We start from the raw sequence: 21,723 nt of genomic DNA on the forward strand, positions 1-21,723 counted from the left end.
ACACACTGAGAGGAGAGGGGCAGAACCTAAAAGGTCTATAAATCCTGCAGAGGAAGGAAGAGTGGGTTTCATGTGACAAGACTGGATTACTATAGGGGGTGGTTCCTGCAGCTGAATCACAGTGAGCGCACACACTGGACTCGGGATTCTCTGGTAAGTGGACAGGGGCATTCAGATCTAACTTCTAACCCTCACCTTCTCTCTTCTCTAAAGAGCTGAGAGGTAATAGGGCATTTAGGAACATGCCCAGAGAGAGGGGATCAGCTGGGGTGCTTTAATGGAAGGTGGACAGGACTGCATCATCGAAGGTCTTAGCCAATCTACAAGTTAGTAAAACCTAAAGGAAATGATCTGGATATTGATTTGGGTGAAAAAAGAAACATTTTCAATTGTTTTGGCTTGTTTCTTATTCCTCTCTCTGACATGGCTGTAAATGGCTGCTTCAGGTGATGGAATATCTCTGCAGTGTGCATAAGGCTTCTGTGTGTCACCCTCATCTTGCTTCACAGTTCAGGGTCAACTATTTAGTTCCTTACATTCTGAGGTCTCTGGTCTGTGGAGAAGAGGTCTCTCTGCACGCTGCTTCTGCTGTTGCTGGCTGTGGAAATCTGTGCCTGAAGAATCTTCTTCACTGTGGTTTTCTTTACTGTCAAGCAGGAGTGCTAAGATCTTCTCTCCATCTGTGAAGAACCTGAGCTGTGTCAGGGTGCGGTGACAGCTGTCATTTAGGCAGGCTTCCCTTTGTAATGCCTGCTGTGTCACTGCCTTCTCATTCCCTGTGTTCATATTCATGGAAAGACCTTGCAGACAACTGTCACACTGGAGTCTGCGCCACAGATCCAGGAGCTAGAGCTGACAGAATGAGAGGGGAAAACCCGAAAGATGAGAAAAGTTTGTGTGCTTCAGGGACATTCTGTCTGTGCCCTGTGGGTGACTGTCCCCTTCCACAGTGAGTCTGGCCATGGTGTTTCTGTAATCAGGTTTAGCTTCTCTTTGAGAACATTCCTTTTAATGACCTCTTCCTGTCCTGTGCCTGCAGTCAGACTGAACAAAGGTCTCAGCTCGGGTTTCCTGCACTGCCATCCCAACTGTTGTTGCAAATTGGACAGGGGCTGCCTGTGCAGTGAGTGTGTAGGCGCTTATGTTCATACGCAGTAGGATTCTAAGGACTTCCCTCTATTGTATTAGACTGTTTTTGTACTCTCCCCAAACTTTTGAGACCCACTCTCTATAAATGTACTTACTAGGTTTTCACTAACCCTCTTTCCTGTAATAACTACAGACAGGCACAGTTGTTCACAATAAAGTCCAAATGTTTTTTTTTATCATAGTCCTCATTCATTGTGATGATAAATTTCCATCCACAATGTGTTGGTGAGGAAGAAGTAAGCAAGACAGAAGTTCATTCTGCTATCTGAGGTGCATTGTACTGTGGGAGGCTGACAGCAAATGATCCCAGACGAGTACACATTATGGGGCAGCAGGTGCTGTGGAGAGGCAGAAACATAGTGCGAGGGTGGTGAAAGATGCAGGCAGGTACAGTTTTATATCTCAGTGTGAATGCTAAAGCCTGCCTAATCAAAGCAGAACCTAGAGAAGGGTGATTAATACCAATGTGGCTACTTGGGGAGGGAAAAGAAGCAGCCACTAAGTTGAAAATCCTGAATGAGAAGACAGACTGAGATACCAGGGTGTCTGGAATTCGGACACCAGATGTCCCAGAAGTGTAATAATTATATTCAAAGATATGCTGTATGTAGCATGTGCACTCTATACCTAATGTGTGGCCTGAGGGAAATTGGGATTCTTATGGTACATTTCAGGATTGGCATGACATGATATGACTTCAGTGTCATAACTCTGGCTGTTTGATCATCCATGTTGTTGCAAGAACCATCACAGGAAATATAGCAATGCCCGTGACATGCTCAAACCTGGTACTGAGGAGGTCTTGAAGAAGATAATGCAGGCAGAGTTATCAATTGTGTTTGGATTTGGAAATAGAGATTAAGTCTATGAACTGATTTGGTAGAGGTGAGACAGACAGAGGAGGCTCCGGGGTGTCAATGGGGATTGCTGTCTTCTTAACTAATGGTGAGATCCTTGTGCTGCTATTGAGGACTTTTAGCCAGGTTTGTAGAGAATAAAGGGCAGAAATATGAGATCTGAGATGCCTAAATATCCAACAAACAAATACATATCCTTGAGTCTGGCAGCAAGTGTATTTATGTGCTGAGTCATCATGATGAACTTGATAATCATTTTCTCGAGACAGGGTCTCAAGTAGCCCAGGCTAGCCTCTGTCTCACTGGGTATCAAGGATCGCATGAAAGTACTGAACCTTTTACATCTACTCCATGTGTAGCAGAACTACAGGGATCCATAAGCGCCTGCATTTGATGAGGTGCTGAGGACTGAATCCAAGGCCTTAGTAATGCTGGGAAAGCTCACTACCAGCTGATGTACATCTCCAGCGCACAGTTAGATTGCTCTTAAAAAATATAAGGTTAAGAAAATAGTGAATCTTGGAGAGATGGCTCAGAGGTTAAGAGCATTGCCTGCTCTTCCAAAGGTCCTGAGTTCAATTCCCAGCAACCACATGGTGGCTCACAGCCATCTGTAATGGGGTCTGGTGCCCTCTTCTGGCCTGCAGGCATACACACAGAATATTGTATACATAATAAATAAATAAATAAATATTTAGCCGGGCGGTGGTGGCGCACGCCTTTAATCCCAGCACTCGGGAGGCAGAGGCAGGCGGATCTCTGTGAGTTCGAGACCAGCCTGGTCTACAAGAGCTAGTTCCAGGACAGGCTCCAAAGCTACAGAGAAACCCTGTCTCGAAAAACCAAAAAAAAAAAAAAAGAAAGAAAGAAAGAAAGAAAATAGTGAATCTAAGTGATGAGTTGATGACTCTGAAATATTGTATTGAAGAAAAGGATTTTAATAGAAATTTTATATTATTACAAGTTTATATTCTTCATAGAGATGAATTCCAGTCAAGGAAAAGACAGAAGGAAGGTAAATCTAGAAAAATTAAAAATTATTTCAACTAAATACAGTAGTTGGGCTTAGTGACATATTTTGAAAAATCAATAAAACAGATAAATTAGATTTATGTGATCATTTCAGTCTTCACATTGATTAAACACTGATGTCAATTATTATTGCTTATTTTTCAGTGTGAAAAACTAGATGTGTGTTGATTTAATTTCTATTCATCTGAAGGCACACACTGAAGGAAGTGTGCACAGATGGAGAAAATATCTTGGATTTGATAGACAACACTGCAGTCAGGTTAGATGCAATGCAGTTGCATTTGTTTTTTGTTTTTGTTGCATTTATTTTTGTTGTTCTTGATGCTGGCTAAAGGACCCATGCTGTTTTTTATATAATTTTCCCTTACTTTAACTTAAGTTTTAATTTTTCCATAATAAAGGGTTTAATTGAAAACTAGAAGAAATTTATTTTAATTTCCTTCCTACTGCTTTTATACACACTATGACCAAAAGGATTTTGTAAAAAGAAATGCTTTTTTGGGGTTTACCCATTCTGCTCACACTCCATTGCTGAGGGAAGTCATGGTAGAACTCTACAGGAATAGAAGCAAGAACAACAAGAGAATGCTGTTTACTGACTGGCTCCCCATATTCAGACACTGCTTCCTTTTATTACCAAGGACCACCAGCCCAAGGATGGTACCATTCAGATTAGGCTGGGATCTCCCACATCAATCCTAAATCAAGAAAATGTTTCATGGGTATGCCCCAAGTACATTCTGATGGGAGAAATTTTTCAAATGAGATTTTCTGCTCCAATAGGACTATAGCTTTTATCTTGTTGATAAAAAAAAATCAGAGCAAAATGTATGGGAACTAGTCAATATCAGAACATAATTAAGGCTTCCGCACCGAGAAGAAACACAGTGCTAAGGATGAAGGCATCTTTGATCTTTTGCAACTTTCTCTCCTTTTCTTCTTTCAGTGACTGCTTTTTAATCACAAATATGGGTCAGTTATTCTCTGATGCATCTAAGAATGAGGACAATGGAGATTTGGAGTCCAGCTTCACTAAATATTTTAAAAAGATTAAGACAGAAAACAAAATCCTTTCTCAGGAGACCATCCATTTAATAGAACTTCATTTGAAAAAAGGAAACATTCAAGGGGCAAACTCTGTAATCAATGATGCTTTAAAAAATATTGATAAGGCCCCAATAAACATTGCTGTGACAGGAGAATCTGGAGCAGGGAAGTCCAGCTTCATCAATGCCCTGAGGGGGGTGGGACCTGAAGACCAAGGTGCAGCTGAAGAAGGGGTAACTGAGACAACTATGAAGAGAACTCCATACAAGCACCCCAAAATTAAAACTTTGACTTTTTGGGACCTGCCTGGCATTGGAACTATGAACTTTCCACCAAAAGATTATCTAGAGAAAGTAAACTTCCAAGAGTATGATTTCTTCGTTATTGTTTCTGCCACACGTTTTACAAAACATGAACTAGACCTTGCCAAAGCAATCAGATTCATGAAAAAGAATTACTACTTTGTAAGAACCAAGGTCGACATAGATTTACAAAATGAAAAGTAATCCAAACCACGCACCTTTAACAGAGAAAGGACCCTGGAGCAGATCAGAAGCTACTGTTTGAACACCTTCAGTCAGAATAACATGGATGCACCACAGATTTTCCTGATTTCTAACAAACATTTATCTGAGTATGATTTTCCAGTTCTGGTGGACATTCTGATAAAGGATCTTTCTAATCAAAAGCGCCACAATTTTATGCTTTCCTTGCCTAATATTACAGAGGCAGCCATTGACAGAAAGCACAAGTCTCTACAGCAGTATATTTGGTTGGAAGCCTGTAAGGCTGGACTTTTGGCTGCTATTCCTGTAGTGGGCATCCTCACAAATGATGTAGAGAAACTAAAGGTGAAGTTAAACCACTACCGAGTCCTCTTTGGAGTGGATGATGCCTCCCTGGAAGTCATTGCTAAGGATTCTCAAGTGCCTGTTGAACAATTGAAAAAAATCATTAAATCTCCTGATTTGTTAGAAACTAATAAAGAAACGTTAGGAGAAATGTTTTTGAAATATTTGGAGATATTTGCCTCAATTCGTGGTGGGCCCCTTGCTTCAGGTCTCTACTTTAGAAAAACCTTTTACTTGCAATTTCTTTTCCTTGACACAGTGACTGAAGATGCCAAAGTTCTCCTTAGAGAGACATACTCAAAAATATAGTTCAAATTCAACTCATTCACAGCTACTCACCATGACAAGATCAAATGGTTAATGCCAGGGAGTCCCTGGATAAATTCCCTCTATGATATCTTTACACTAGCCAATTCTCTACCACTATGGGACAAACTAAGGGTAAGAGTCATGTGTGTTAATATGTCAGAACCTGACAACCCCAACTTCAGCACTCTACCTTCCCCCTTGTCTTTCAGCTCCACATGCACACATACACACACACACACACACATATGAATGAATGCATGCATAAATGCACACACACAGTGCATAAAGCACTTGCCATGCCAAGCAGATAGAAAGAGAGCAATTTACAGAACCTGTATAAATGTTGAGTGCGTGTGACAGCCTCCTTGTATTCCAAACTCAGAATGCAGAAACAGTGGAACCATGGAGCAAGGTGGCCAGCTAGATCATGTAAGTCTGCAAGCTCTGGGTTCAACTGTCAGACTCTGCCTTGGAAAACAACAGAAAGCATTTGAAGATAAGGCCTAACCTAAGGCAGACCTGCCTAGACACATGTGAACATGAATACCATACAAGAGAAACATCTTAAATATGAAATAAAATGAAACTCAGGAAGTAAAAGAATCAAAAGTCTTAGGAACTACTGTTGTGAAATATAAATTGTAAGATGTGCCCAATGTGGGCAACTACATCCACACAAAACTTGAGAGAGTTTAATAAGAAATTCCAAACACAAAAGAACAGAGTTGAGCGCAGCTTCTTGGTAGTCACATTTTCTTTCCAGTGGGCTCTGTTTGCTGGTGGCAAGCCGGGGCACAGCAGCTCCTGTAAGAGAGAGGGCTTCCTGACTCAGCATTGGCAGCAAAGGCTGCACAGCTTCTTTAGGAGAGGTCTTCCTGGTTTGTGTGAGTTGCACAAACAACTCTGGCTCTTTCTGGAGACGGAGCACTTAAATAGGGTATGTGAGCAGCATGTTACAAATTGCTTAATGGTGATGTAGATGCAGGCAACATGCCCCTGCCATGTTAAAATGGGTCGAGTCAACAGGCAGGGCCACAGAGTTGGTCCTAATCATGCCTGCTTAGCATTTTTTTTAAAAAGTGCTTCTGGTCAAAATAATAATTACAGATACACAATCAATAAAGACAAATTTAGATTTTGGAAAAAAGACCTCTAAGTGGGTCACAGTGTTGCATAAATGTGCATAGGCTTGAGAGAGAGAGAGGAAAAAGTGTATAGAGTTATAATATATGAGTACAGGCAGTCATATTAAATGCGTAAAGATAATAAAATAAATATTAAACTTGAAGAAAAAGTAATAGGGTAAGAAAAATAAGTCACATAAAGATGTCAATATTATGTATAATATTGTGTTTTATTTGAATTTCTGGATAATATTGAATTTATTTGAATTTATGTATAATATTGTGTTTTATTTGAATTTTTGACTGTGAATGAGCTAAGTAAAGAGAGATATTTGATTCTGGGGGCTGCAATGCTAAACCAACTTATATATTTTAAAGGTATCTTGACTTCAAAATTTGGGCCTAAGGACATGTTCCTTTGGAAAAGAGGTTTTGCTTTTTTCCGCAGAGGATGAGAACCTGTATATTTCTTCCAAAGTAATGTGATTTAATGAACCAAGACCCTCTGAAAGGTCTCAACAGACCCCAAAATTACCTCGCCCAACAGAAAGCAAGAAACAGTTTGAAGAGAACTATATCCAAATTCCCAAATATCCTTTATAAATGTGTGTTTGCATTTAAAGGGGGATATCCTATAAAGATGAATACTTTGCATTTTTTTAGATCTTTGTTTATTAATACAAATTTTTAGGTCAATTTTGTCATATGTATATTTCTGCTCTTGTTTAAGGTATTGTGTTTGTAAATTTTATTTTAAAATATAATGTATACTTAAGAACAGAAATTAATAATCATTTGTAATAGTCAAACTTGTAGTCATTTTAGTTGGATTGTCTAGATGTACAGACTTATAGGTATTTTTGAAATCTTTCTAAGATATGCAGAATATGACATTTAAAATGTTTTAAGAACTTAAACTCTTCTCAACAGTAAGAGATGCCTGCTTCTGGCAGCACCAGTTACTTCAGAGAGCCTAATGGGCATTGAAGAAACTCATTGTGAAATTTGCCTTCAATGTAACTTCTCTTGCCTAGCCTGCTAGATGTTATGCTGTATGAACTGGACATGCAGGACCCACAAAAATAACTGCTAAACTTGCCTAAAAGTGAGATAGTCCTTCAGGGTTCCTGCTTCATAAAAGAGTCTACCAGACATTCTGCAGGAAACAAAAGAAAGTGAATGACAAACTGTCAATTGAGGCAAAACGGTCTTTGAAATTTTCTGTTTCATGGAAAAGTCTACAAGATACTATAGGCATGTAGGATGAATATGGATGTCCCAATGTTACAGAAGAACTTTGGGTGAATGTCCAGGCCATGAGATGTCTCTGTCAATTCAAGAGTTTTGGAAGTTGCTTAAAATGGACTTTTTGTTAACTTAGGTAATATTATAACCTTCTGGGGTCTTTGATGTAGTTGAAGAATAGATAGGTATAATTATAGTTTTACTTAGTTATGATAAAAAAAATAAAATAGATATAAATATTATAACTATAATTCTTGCTTGATACCTGTTTTTATGTTAAGTTTTGTTGTGTTAAAGTTGAAACCTTCCTTTTTATTTAGACATAAAAGGAGAGGTGATGTGGGATTGCCCTCTGTATGCTGTGAATGTGTTTTGTTGCCATTGGTTAATGAGTAATGTCGCTTTGACCTACAGAAAAGCAGAACAGAGAAAGACAGAATTCCAAGCAGAGATAGAGAAGAAAGTAGGCAGAATCAAAGAAATGCCATGTAGCTTTGAAAGAGAAAGATGCCTACCAGTAGACCACAACCTTGTGATGATACATAGATTAATAGAAATGGGATAATTTAAGATATAAGAATTAGCCAGGAATATGTCTAAGTCATTGGCCAAGCAGTGTTGTAATTATTACAGTTTCTGTGTGATTATTTTGAGTCTGGTCATCTGGGAAACGAACGAGCAGCCTCTGCCCTCAAAGTAGAAACAAAAATCTAAGCAAATGACACTTGTCCCAGTTCAGGGTATTGGCATTCCAGAGTTGGTGTGTGAATACAGTACCTCATCAGAAACCTCCAACAAGGCCATAAGCTTTAGCCTTGGCTTTTGCAACCCAAGAAGCAGGCAGAGCCAGCCACCAAAGCTGGGAAAGGATCCACATCACTTAGCAGTTTAAAGGTACATGAGGTCAAAAAACGCTAAATGATAAATTGTAAAAGAGGTTCAGACAGAAAAAAAAAAAACTGTAAACATGTTCCAGTGTGTTTAAGAAAGAAAAGAGAATTGTTGTAGATAGCCATAGGAAGAAATAGATTAAAAATAAAGAAGTCTTTAAAGAGACAATAAAAGTAAAAGAAAAAGGCCACATTAGATGGGAAATATACAAGGTCTGTATAGTATTGTGTTGAAGATTTTGAATGCTGATGGGCAAAAGACAACTGTTAGGAGATATGGGATTATGAACAGGACTGAAAAAACGAACTAGCCTATATACTTTAGGACTATCTTAACTTTAAAAATGAAGTCAAAACATATTTGTCAAATGGAAATCAAAAATGCTTTGGAGTTTTATTCCCACAGGAGACAAGAAGCTTTAGATTCCTTCAGGAATAATATGGATCAGCTTTGAACAATGAGACCTCCTGAATTTTGACAGTTGGTAAATATCTATAAAGGTTATAGCTGATCTTCCCAGGACTTGGCCTTTATCCCAATTTTCCTCAGGGACCCCTAAATATGTCTATGCCACGTACAACAACAGGATGTAGTTTGGAGAACACAATGCCCATATTCCCAAGAGGAATGTGGGGGGCTTTTGAATATTTGATGGGGTATGGATGTTTGTTATCATTTAGGGGAATATAGAAATATAGGCTAAAAAGACAACTATTAATCTCAGAATTTTGTATATTGATACAAATTTAAAGCTATAAATAAATTTTGTAACACTGTATATATGTTTCTACTCTTGGGAATACTGCACTTATGCAGTTCATTTAAAGATGAAATATATAAATAAGAAATGAAGTTAATAGTTAATCTATAATAATCAAAGTTGTAGTCACATTGGTTATGATTTCTAGGTTAAATAGGTATATTATTAGATAGATAAATGCTCTGCAAACAGTTCAAAAACCTATAGAATATGGCATTTAAAATTTTTATTAACTTAGGGCTTTTCATGACAATGAGACACATCTGCTTCTGGCAGCATGCATGAGCATCATAAGAGGATGATGGACATCAAATAAACTTCACAGAAGTTTGTTTTCATTGTGACATGATTAGACATTTGGAAAAGAAACTGGTTGTTCTTTGACTGCTTGACTGTGTACCTTGAAGATTGGACACACAGGACTCACAGGAAAATGGCAGCTGAAACAAGGCAGAACAGTCCTTCACATATCCTGCTCAACTGAAAAGTCTGTGAGATACTCTTCACCTGTAGGCTGAAAGTAGATGCCCCAGTGTTGCAGATGAACTTGGAGTGACTGTCCAGGCAACAAGTAGTCTCTGCTGTTAGTAATATTATATTCTTCTGACGGTCTTTGATGGAGTTGAAGACTAGATGCTAGAGTTGCTATTATCCTAAGTTGTTAAAGAAAGTAAATTGGAGAGGGGGAAGGGGGAGGTAAATGGGAGGAGGAAGGAGGCAGAAATTTTTAATAAAAAAAAGAAAGTAAATTGGATGTAAAACTTTGATTTCATTAAGATAGGATAGGTAATGGGTTATTTTCTCTGAATATGCTAAATAGAAATGAGCTAAATATTGTAAATGTAATTCTTACTTGATGACTGTTTTGTTGTGTGTAGTTTTGCTTTGTTAATGTTAAAACCTTTCATTTTTATTTAAACAAAAGGAGAAATGTTGTAGAATGTTACTTTAAGAAGTGTTACATTTTTTTATGCTGTGGAGCTGTGGAACAATTAAATTAATGATGCAAAGATGTGTTGCATTCTTTTATGGTGAATTTGCTTAATTCTGTGAAGCTGTGTGACTTTGCCTGTCCAAACACCTGATTGTTCTAATAAAGAGCTGAATGACAAATAGCAAGGAAGGAGTGAGGATATGAGGGGCAGGCAGAGAGAATAAGTAGATGGAGAAATCTGGGAGGAAAGATCAAGAAGCAAGAAAAAAAGGGGGCCAGCCATTCAACCACACATCCAGAATTGAAATAAGGAGGAAAGAAGAGATACAGAAATGGAGAATGGTAAAAGCCCAGAGGCAAAAGGTATATGGAAAAATTTAAGGAAAGCTGGCAAGAAACAAGTCAAACTAAGGCCAGGCATTTAAAAGTAATAAGTCTCTGTGTGCATTTGTTTGGGAGCTGTGTGGCAGCCCTCTCCTCCCCCCACTCCCCAACCCCCGCCGCCCAAAGAGGCAAAGAGTAAAAACAACAACATACAGAGATGTAAAAGATTCATGAAGTTCCCCTCAAAGATATATAAGCAAAAAGCATTTTGTGGTAGTGGAGATTCCAGAGCGGCTGTAGTTCCTGAAAATCATTCAGGGGGCCCCAAGGCAACAACTGTGGTGGATCGTTGCCCTTCTCAAGTGGGCTTTTCAGTGATGCAGTGTCCTCTGATTGGACAAACTGGCTACCTGGACGGTGTAGATCCGCAAGCTCAGAATTCAGTTGAGAGAAACACCCTTTAAGAAAAAGGTAGAAATGAACTGGGAAGAGGCCCAACATGAGCCTGACATGTATACACATGTGTACACACACACACCACAAAGAGACACATTTTACATGTAAAATAAACTAAGACTGAGGAAGGAAGTAAAAATCACAGGTCTTAGAAAGCACAGAAACACAATAGTCATGAAGCTCTCCTCAAGGTTATACAAGCAAAAAGCTTTCTGTGAGAGTGGGGCTTTCAGAGCAGCTGAGGAGCCTGTAATTCCTGCAGTGGGTTCCATGGCTGCAGCTATGGTGAATCACTGCCTTGCTGGAGTGGCCTTTTCAGTGATGCAACTGTCTCTGGGGGGATCGATGTTCCTGTAAGCAACCCTCACCCTATTGAATTTATTGAAATAATAATTTACTAACCTAGACTCAGAAGTATTGAAGTTTTTTAGTTTGGGGTTTTTTTTTTTTAGAGGTCTGTCATTGGTTCCTGGATTGGGTGAATAGATATTTGTGTCTCCCCAAGAAAAGACTACAACACAATTGATGCCTTGTCAGAAGAACCAGAGATGAGTTGAAGAGGACTGCCTGCTTTGTCTTACCACGGGTGCTTGCATACAGAAGTGAGGTTGTCCATTGATCAACCTCCTCAATCCCTTTAGTGATTTGAATGGAAACGCCCCCCCCCCATAGGCTCAAAGGGAGGGGCACTATTAGGAGCTGTGGCCCTGTTGTCAATCCAAGACACCACAATAAGCAAAAGGGGCTAAAGTCTGGGGTTGAGAAAACTACTCACTGCTGGGTCCGTCTATCCATGTTTCTTTAGGCTTCTGTTTCCATCCCTTGTTACAAACATTCTCAGTAATATATACTCTCAAAACCAGCAATTCCCCAGCCCTAGCAGAGTCCATGACCAGAATTCTTTTCTCCCATTAAAAAATCAGGTAAGAATTCTCTCTCTCTCTCTCTCTCTCTCTCTCTCTCTCTCTCTCTCTCTCTCTCTCTCTCTCCCTCCCTCTCTCTCTCTCTCTCTCTCTCTCTCTCTCTCTCACACACACACACACACACATAGAGAGAGAGAGAGAGAGAGAGAGAGAGAGAACCATGACTGTTATTTTGAAGGTGAGGGTATCTATTGCACATCTGGTAAATTCCTTAATGGAGAAAGTTAGTTAAGAAAGGAATTAAATCATCAGGGTTTTCTATAGGGTAAGGAATGGTGTGTTGCACCACATTTGTAGGTGGTAGATAAAAGAGCTAAACGATATCTTTTCAGTAAAATTATGAATAGGGCATGAATTGTATTTTAAACCAGCACACTGCTTCTTATCTCCCAGCATGCATAGAGGATACTGAGTAGCCAAGTAACCTATGTAAACAGTCAGGGGGAAGCTAATGGCTCCTGATATGATTAGCACATTCACCTGACAATGCAATTTTTAGGGGCCTAGAACCAGAGTTAGATTTATAGCTCTAAGCAGCCAAAATGAAGAGGAGACACGGGCCTTAAAATGATCAGTTCCTGGGTATGCTGTTATCAGTCGTTCTGACCATGGTCATTTGTAGGTCTTTAGTGCCATTTGGGAAGGAAGCCTTTCTCTGGTAGCAGTTAAGTATCTCTTGTGCTGTTCTTGAGAGTAAAACACAAGCAGTAAATTTCCTGAACTAAAATCATCAGTGAACTGGGGTGAGGGTGAGTGTAAGGGGCTAGGAATCTCTTGATATAAAGTTAGTTGGGGTCACTGTGTTCCTTATTTATCAGTGAAGGAAAACCAGAGCAGCAGCTTGGGCAAGTAGTCATTCTGTGTCCTTGGATATCTGTGACTATGTTAAAAGGAGTGCTTTTTCCTGGTCCCTAAACACTGACCTTCTTGTCCACCCTTGCTAGAATCTCCATTCCTTTACTCGCATTGGAGCCTATCTCAGTTATAGGCAGAGATTAAGTCAGTCCCTAAGTTTTGTAACTCTAGAAAACCCTAACTAATACAGTAAACTCTGTCTTCTTGGATAAGCATGACCTGCTCAGTCCTGCACACAGTAACTCCAATTGAATCACTTTCTGGTAGTTTAGTTGTTTAGTTTGGTAGTTTGTTTGTTTGAGAAAACTCCAGGTTCAATAAGTTGTGTAGCTGTTATCTTCAGCAACGTGTCCTGGACGTCATTTGGTAGAAAGAAACCTATACTCTTGGCAATAGCCTAGGTAGTTTGGGAGATCCTGGGAGACCAGTTTGGGCAACAACTAAGGTACAGGTAACAAATTCCCAGTCACAGAAGCTACATTGGGTGACAACAGATGTTTATTGGAAGTTCTGTCTTCCCGTTATTTTGCAATTATATTAAGATTACCATCATATATGCACATATTATAGAAAACTTCTAATATATTAGGTTTCCAAACTAGCCTTCAAATAACCCCTAATTTTAGCTGTATCAGTGGAGGACAACCACAGCTCTGCTTCATGCCTTTTGGCTTCGGTAGACAGAAATCAATCAGCAGTCACCTGGAGCCAGATCAACCAGGTGATTTGGATCATTCTGGTGAATGAGTACGTGGTGGAGGGAGAATGGGAGAGAGAAAGGGGCAGATCTTAGGTGGCAGGGCAATGAGGAATGGGCTGACATGGCTGGCTGGCTTGTTACCCAGATCCATGGTTGTGTCCTGGCATTGGCTGCTGCTGAGGGCCATGTCAGGGTCTGTGTTGATGTTTGTTGCCCTAAGGGCCAGGCAGACTCCTGAAGCCTGGCCCACCACTTGCAACCATGTTAAACCCTGAATAATATGCTCCCACAGGGGCCATGGTGATCTGTGAGGCCTTCATGGCCACCTGGAACCCTGGTGACATCAGGGTCTGGAATGCTTCCTGGCTGTGTATGAGTCCATGTCACTGGTGGAAGTACAATCTGTATTGAAGTCCATGGCTTCTGCCACCAAGGGTTGTGAAGAGAACCCTGACCTGGGCTGACACTTAAACCATGTCAGTCGCTAAGGATAAAGCTTCCATTGGGGCTGTGCCAATCAAGGTGACCTTCAATGCCAAAAGGGTCCACAATGACACCCAAAGGGAGTGGCACTATTAGGAGGTGTGGCCTTGTTGGAGAAAATGTGTCACTGTTGGCCAACTTTGAGGTTTCCGATGCTCAAGTCAGGCCCAGAATCTCATTCTCTGCCTGCTGCCGGCTAATCAAGATGAAAACTCTCAGCTACCTATCTAACATCATGACTGCATGCTTTCTTCCATGGTTGTTGGCATGATGATAATGAACTAATAATGGGGCCCATAAGAGTCCAGAGCTTAACAAATCCCTCTCAGGGCTTAATCAATGACACCACAATAAGCAAAGGTATCTAAAGTCTGAGGATTAAGAAACCTACTCACAACTGGGCCAGTCTATCCATGTTTCTTTATTGGTCTCTAGACACTTCGCTGATGGTATTTATCAGTTGTAGAAGTTCCCAGATAGTATTTCTGGAATTGTTAAATTATTAGTATGACATCTTTTCAGGTTGTTTTATTTCGCTTTGCTTTGTTTGTTGTTTGTTGTTGTCTCATTGTAGGCTCTGAACTTACTTCTTAGAAACACATTCATTGCTACATAAGTATGAATATGTTACGAATTCATTTATTCAGTTCTAGAAAGTCTTTAATTCTTTCTTAATTTCTGTCTTGATCCGTTTTTCATTCAGTAGAGAGTTGCTTTGTTTTCATGAGTTTGTATGTTTCCTGTTGTTTCTGTAGTTGATATTCAGTTTTAATGTGTGATGGTCGGGTATAATGTGAGGTGTTATTTCAATTCTATTGTATCTGTTGAATCATTGAATAGTGTTTGGAAGATTCTTCTAAAGAAACACCTGGGGAAATTAAAAATATATTTTGGGGGGAGTGGGCTTGGCATTCAGCAGTTTAGTTTTTTTAAAGAGCGACTTTATTTTCAGTCATGTATATGAATTGTGGGAATTGAAGTATGTGCATGTAATTGCAGGGGCAGTCAGAGGGACTAGAAATCCCTGGAGCTAGAATTAGAGACAGTTGTGAGCCACTGACATGGTGCCAGTAACATGCTTGGTTCTTCTTTCAGAGCAGTACATGCTCTTAACCACTGAGCCATCCCTCCAGCACAGGCATATAAAGTTGAGAAAGCAGTTATTCCCCTATCCAAGTCAGAATTCTCCATAGAAGATTGATAGAGAGGTCAGTCTCTGCAAGTGTCTATATCTACTTTGGAAGGGGTCAGAATTCTCCATAGAAGATTGATAGAGAGGTCAGTCTCTGTAAGTGTCTATATCTACTTTGGAAGGGGCCTAAGATTTCTACTTTAGCATCTCACCATGTGTAAAATGTGACAGACCTGGACAATATATTATAATTAATTTACGATTCCCTCCTTGGCTTGGTATCTACATCAGAAACCACAGGTGCTTTCCCATTAAGCACTACATCTCCCCAGTGTATTTTTACAATATACAACACACACTAACACTGAACAGCTTTATACATCATAAATCTTAATGAGAAAGAAACAAAACCTGTGGAGAGACAATGAAAATAGAAAAAAACTACTAAACTGAATCAACCTGTATACTTAAGAGATGTGTTGACCTCAGAATTGAAACCAGAATATGTGGTAGTTGGGGAAGGGGTTCCACTATTATTTTTACAGGAGAGGAGAGAGACCTCTTAAGAAGGTGAAATGATACTTCATCAATAGATATGACAATTCTACATGTCAAAAGGAAAACTCACCAAATAAGGATCAGGGCAGAGTTCTGTTATTGTCTTTACGGGAAACTGGAAATATCCATCTTCAAGAAGTCAAAAGACCTTGAACATCTAGACGTCTAAAGAAGAATGGAAAACTCTCTGGAAACAAATTACCAAGCCAAGAAATATCTGGCCTAACTCTACAAATATTCTCTATAGGGTAAATTCTCAGTACCTAAAAATTAAATCTCTTTACTTCTCAAAAAAAGTGTAGTCTTCATTCAATTAAAAAGCAAAGGTGGCCTTGGAGTTGGAGTGTGGTTCTCTTCTTCTCTAAATCCAAGCATGCTGTTAAAAGAAAATTCTAGAGACTCTATCTCATTTGAGAAGAACCATCTGATATAAACAGAAGAAACTCAAAATCTAAAGACAATTGTTGTCACAAATCTCTTTCCCCTCATACTTATTTTTGACTCTTTAGAACCTGTCTTTAGATATATACAATCCTAAAATTTAAACTTTCCATTTTGATATTAATACTGTTTAAATTTTCCAAAGTGAACAAAAAATTTCCTTACAGTAATCTCTGAAGTCTTCAAAAGGATGATGGGGCTCCACACCAATGATTCTACTTGGTTCGTAATAATGCTATCTAGCCAATAAACAGTACTCAAGGACCGGTTTTAGGCTACAAACTGCTCAGGATGATTCCAAGGTGGCTAGCTGAAGTGGTCCATCTTCTTACACCACTCTAGCCAGGATTTCTGATGAGCTTTATGCAGTATAGAAACTGAGTACAAATGTTATAGCTAGTCCTCATGAGGCTTAACCGTTGTTTTAGCCTTTTATAGGATCCCATAGAAATATTGTCACCACCCCCCAGATTGGTGGAATTAATTCTAAGAACAACACCCACCTCTACCATCAGGTGTGGTGAATGTTTTTTTTGGTTTTTCTCAGGGTTATAGATAATTGTCATCTGTAAGGGGTTGGTTATAAGTTGTTAAAGGATTGGGGGCAGAGTAATAAAGATTAGACTGAGGAATCTCATTTGGAATAGAAAAGGGGATAGATAAGATAAGATAATAAAGTAAGTTATTATATCTACTTATAAACTAAGTAATCAACAATCAGTTTTAGGTAATTTTCATTGGTATGGATTCTTGTATATTGGTACAAATGTAAAATTATTTTTCATTCCCTATTTAAGATAATTTGTATATTGATATAAATTCAAAAATACTTTTTGTCATATTGTATATATTTTCCTACTTCTATTTAAAATATTTTTACATATTAATGCAACTGTAAAATTATTTTTGTCACACTGTATATATGTTTCTACTCCTCTTTAGAATATTTTGTATAATGATGCAAATTAAGGTTATTTTGTCATGGTTCACTATACATTTCTACCTCTGGTGAAAATATTTTTGTATATTGCAACAATTCCAAGGTCATTGTGCTTGCACTATGCATCTGTTTACAGGTTGTTTATTTTTATAACATTAAGCTTTAGTCTTTAAGCATATAGGTTATTGAGAATTACAGGTTAATATGCACCCATGTTTGTCAAGCTTATAGTCATGTTAATTCTGTTTTCTAGATGCACAGAGATGTATTCTACAAAGATGAGTAATCTTCAAACACTTAAAAGACCTACAGAATATGATATGGGATGTCCTTCTGTATATGTGTTGTTTTTATTGGTTAATAAATAAAGTTGTTCTGGCCAATGGCTTAGCAGAGCAAAGTCAGGCAGGAAATCTGAGCAGAGATAAACAGAGAGAGAAGGTATAGTCAATAAGATGCCATATAGCAGCCGAAGGAGGCAGATGCCACATAGCTGCCCAAGAAGCAAGATGTAACAAACCACGAGCCTTGGGGTAAAATATAATATAAATGAGTTAATTTATGAAAAGAGCTAGCTAGGAATATGCCTAAGTCATTGGTCAAATAGTGTTGTATTAATATAGTTTCTGTGTGATTATTCAAGTCAGGGCAGCCGGGAAATGTACAAGCAGGGTCTGCCAACTAGAATATGACATTTAAATATTTTAATAACTTAGAGTTCTGTTGACATGAGGCACAACTGCTCCTGGCAGCACCGAACCACTCCTGAGAGGCTGATGGGCACTGAAGACATTTCATATAGAGTTTGTTTTCTTCTTGGCAAAACTAGTCTATTGGGAAAAAATTGTCCTTGCTTTGCATGTTGTACAATCAGGACAAGCAAGACACGAGGAATAGCTTCAGCTGAACCTTGCCAAGACAGGGTAAAACAGTCCTTCAAATATTCCTGCTTCTAAAAATGGTCTATCAGATATTCTAGGCATATAACAAAAGTTGGGTGTCCCAACATTGCGGAGAAACATTGGGTAACTATCCAGGCAGCCAGCTGTTTCTATCATAACTTGTATTTTTCAGAAATCACTTGCTTCCATGTCCTGCTTACTCAGGTAATATTACTTTGCTTCTCAGGTTTTTGATGGGGTTGAAGACTAGAGAGTTACAGTTAGATCCTCTAAAATCTTAGCTAAGGGCATATTAAGTACAAGACTTAGACGCTTCAGGAAAGGACATCTAATGGAGTAATCTCTGTAATTTGCCAAATATCTATGGTAGGAACATCTAGAATTTGTTTCTTGTTTGATGTTGTTCTTGTTGGTTGTAACTTCATTTTTGTTTATTCTATTAACTTTTATTTCTTCTGGACAATACTTGATAACTGTTCTTACTGTGTGTGATTTTATGTTAAGATTTGAGGCTTCTTAATTAGCTCAAAGGGGGGATACTGTGAGAATTCAATCTGTTTAGCCAATGGTATTTGGGGTGACTAGCCTTATGGGCATGGTCCTCACTCGGTATGTGAGTAGATAAGAAGTGAGTTTGAGGGGCCGTGTACTCTCTCACGGACATGAAAGGCTCCTGACGCCACAGTTACGTCACGTGGTCCAGAGTTTTCACCGTATTCCCCTGGTGGACAAAAAAGCAAGCAACACTTCATTCTGTATTCATCAGTGTGTTGTTCCCATTTTTTCCTTTTATAAATAAGTCTTGATCCTAGACATCCATAGTTTTGTTTTGTTTTGTTTTGTTTTTTGTTTTTGTTTTTGTTTTTTTTGCTTTACACCTCAATCACTTAGGGCTAGAATCGGGTGAATCAGCATTGCCTCCTCCTGGCCAGTGCGGTGCAGCGCAGTATGTCTCTTCTGAAACTCTTTAAGGCCTTTCAATCTAACCCAAGGGATGCTAGCTGGTAGACCGCAATGGTCATTGCATTTCTCTGTATGCATGATTAGAATACACTGTCAAACAGTTAATAAACCTTTTGTGTGTCCTGAGATCAGATGCCTATTTTTATAATCAACTGATGACATTTAAATCCATCAAAAAGTTAATGAAGCAACTAAACAAGTATGCTTTACTGAAATGTAATTCCTAAGCCTAAGTAAGGCAATTCTCTTTTGAGTACACTACAGTCCTACAGAGGATGCCACTGGTTCTGTTCCAGCTGTTACTGATAAATATGAAACACCGAAGTCATCGTTAAGATGATCTCAAGTAGCTGACGTCTGTAGCAAACAATAAAATGAGATTTGTATAAAGAGCATATACATCATTATTTTCCATCAGTTCGGTGAGGCTTAAATTAGCCTCAGAAAATGGGAATCATTTTCTGTTCGTGTCATTGACTAGAAATGACTTTTTACTTTTTAATATATTTTACAAAAACTTCTTGGTATTTTTAAAAATTCAATTTGACATTTGTGTGAGTGGCGTATGTTCGTGTGAGTGTGTGTATCCATATATGTGCACTCAACCATACATGTACATGTGGAGGGTGCAGGGAGGTGGTCAAGGTATGGTGCCTTCCTCTGTCACTCTCCACCTTATTTTTCAATGTAAGGTCTCTCATTGATCCTAATAACCATTGATAGGAAGAAGACTGCACAGTGATCCCACCTCACCATGCTTGGCTTTAGTGGGTGTGGCAAACCTAAGCAAGGTCCTCACACATGCACAGCAAGTGCTTTACCGTCCCTCCATCCTTCAATATTTAACTTTAAGAGGTAATGGCCCTACAGTGATCGCATCTGCCTGCAACCCACCCCTCAGAGACCAAAACCAGGCAGATCTCTGTGAGTTACAGGTCAGTCTGGTCTACGTACTGAGTTCCAGGACAGTCAAGGTGACATAGTGAGGCACAGACTCAAGTAAATGAATAAATAAGTAAGATTGCGGATGTAGTTCAGTTGGTAGAGTTTAGAAAGCACTGAATCACCAAATATCACCTGTGTTGTTTGTTATTTCCCAGCACTGGGGAGCTAGAGATGAAGCAAACAAAAATTTACGCTCATCCACTGTTCCATTGCAATTCAAGAACAGTGTGGCTGAATAATAGCATGTTGAAAACTAGCAAACATGGTAGTGAATATGAAAGACTGGTGTGTTGGTGAGAAAGGGAAAGATGGGAGAAGGAACAATGAGGGATCTACGTGGAGCAGGGAGGCTCAACCAAAGCTTCCCCTCTGTTACATGTACACCTTCCCACACTGTGAATGTGCAGCGTTTATGACTAGCAAGCAGCATAGAGAAGCAGTTTCAGTTTCGCATTCCCGGCAATGACAGGAAATGCAGCTCTCCTTGTTATTTTGTCAAAAAAAAATTAATGAAGTGTCCTGCATTACTAACACTGTTAGAAAAATTCTCACTTTTCTCTCAGAACTGTGAGCAGACAGTGCCCCAGGACCTGACCCAACCTGAGGGAAAACACCAACACCAACAACAACAAAACCAACCTAAATTACAACCCTGGAAGGAGCTCCAGTGGCTCAGATGATGACATTGACCATAGCAGGTGATTTCATTCCTGTTGACTGATCTCTGCCACTTGTGAGCAGGTGCTACAGATCAACAGTACTCAGCCAGCAGAATTGCTTAGGATGAACTGGAGCTCCTGAAAGCAGTTGCCATAGGTGAACTGTGTATTATTTCTCAAAGGACTCAGAGAAATAGAAATTGCTTTGTTTGGGCACTTTACACCCTCTCAATCTCCATGCACAGGGGCTGTTTAATGTATACCCAATGTCCGTAAACTGTAGACTGGCTCACAAAATCAAGAAGGAGGTTCTGAGCCGGGGAAACACGGGGTTTCACAGCTGTAATCTCAGCAGTCAGGACACTAAGGTGGGAAAATCACCAGGAGATCAAGATCGGTCTGGATTACATAGACCTATGGGGATACCGGACCTACACTGTATACAAAGGAAGACACTTAACTCAAAATACTTTTAAAAGACACCATCACTTGAATGAAGAGGCAATTTACAATACTGAAAAAAACTATCAGCTATGTAGTAGACAGGGGATAAGTATCTAGAATCTGTAGAGAAATATTGAACTTCAAGAAAAGTAGAAACCCAATCTAAAAATGGAGCATAAGCTAAACAGAGTTCTCAAAGATGACCTGCAAATGTCTGAGAAATATTTTTTTGTAATTTTCAACATTCTTGTATGTCAGGAAAATACAAGCCAAAACTACTTTGAGATTTCACCTCAGCCCAGTCAGAGTGACTGGAAACACAAGTACAAATGGCAACTAATGCCATTGCGGAAGGTGGGGAAGGAGAACACTCAGTCCCCATTGGTGGGAGGGCAAACTGGAGGAGTTCCTACGGTACTGTGTATGGAAGCTCCACACAAAGAGAAAATAGCTTCGCTACATGATCCAGCTGTGCCACTCCTGCCAATATTCCCAAATGACTTCATCTCCTTCTGTTTACCTACTTGCTTATCCATCATCTACACTCTGTTCACAGGAACCAAGAAATGGAAACAGTCTAGATGTTCATCAGCTGATGGATGCATGCTGAACACGTGCAACTTTACAGATTGAAAGACTTTTCATCTGTTGACAATTTAGAAACTATGAAATTCCTGAGTAAATGGATGGTGCTGGAAACAACCATTCTGGGTGAGGCATCAGAGGCCCAGAGATACAAACATCATTTGATCCCTCTCCTGGGTAGCTCTTAGCTTCTACTCTTCAGATGTGTGTTTCA

At 39.3% G+C, this 21,723-nt stretch overlaps 1 protein-coding gene across 1 annotated transcript; it reads left to right on the plus strand.

The window, feature by feature from the left end:
* On the plus strand, positions 1 to 6,608 carry LOC119814513 (interferon-inducible GTPase 1-like). Its single transcript, XM_038330322.1, is given in 2 exon segments — positions 1 to 153; positions 3,985 to 6,608. A coding segment is annotated over 1 exon segment (1,239 nt). The 5' UTR covers positions 1 to 153; positions 3,985 to 4,006; the 3' UTR covers positions 5,246 to 6,608.
* The last annotated feature ends 15,115 nt before the right edge of the window (positions 6,609 to 21,723 follow it).

Source organism: Arvicola amphibius, chromosome 5 (genome assembly GCF_903992535.2).
Source record: "Arvicola amphibius chromosome 5, mArvAmp1.2, whole genome shotgun sequence".
NCBI classification, from domain to species: Eukaryota; Metazoa; Chordata; class Mammalia; order Rodentia; family Cricetidae; genus Arvicola; species Arvicola amphibius.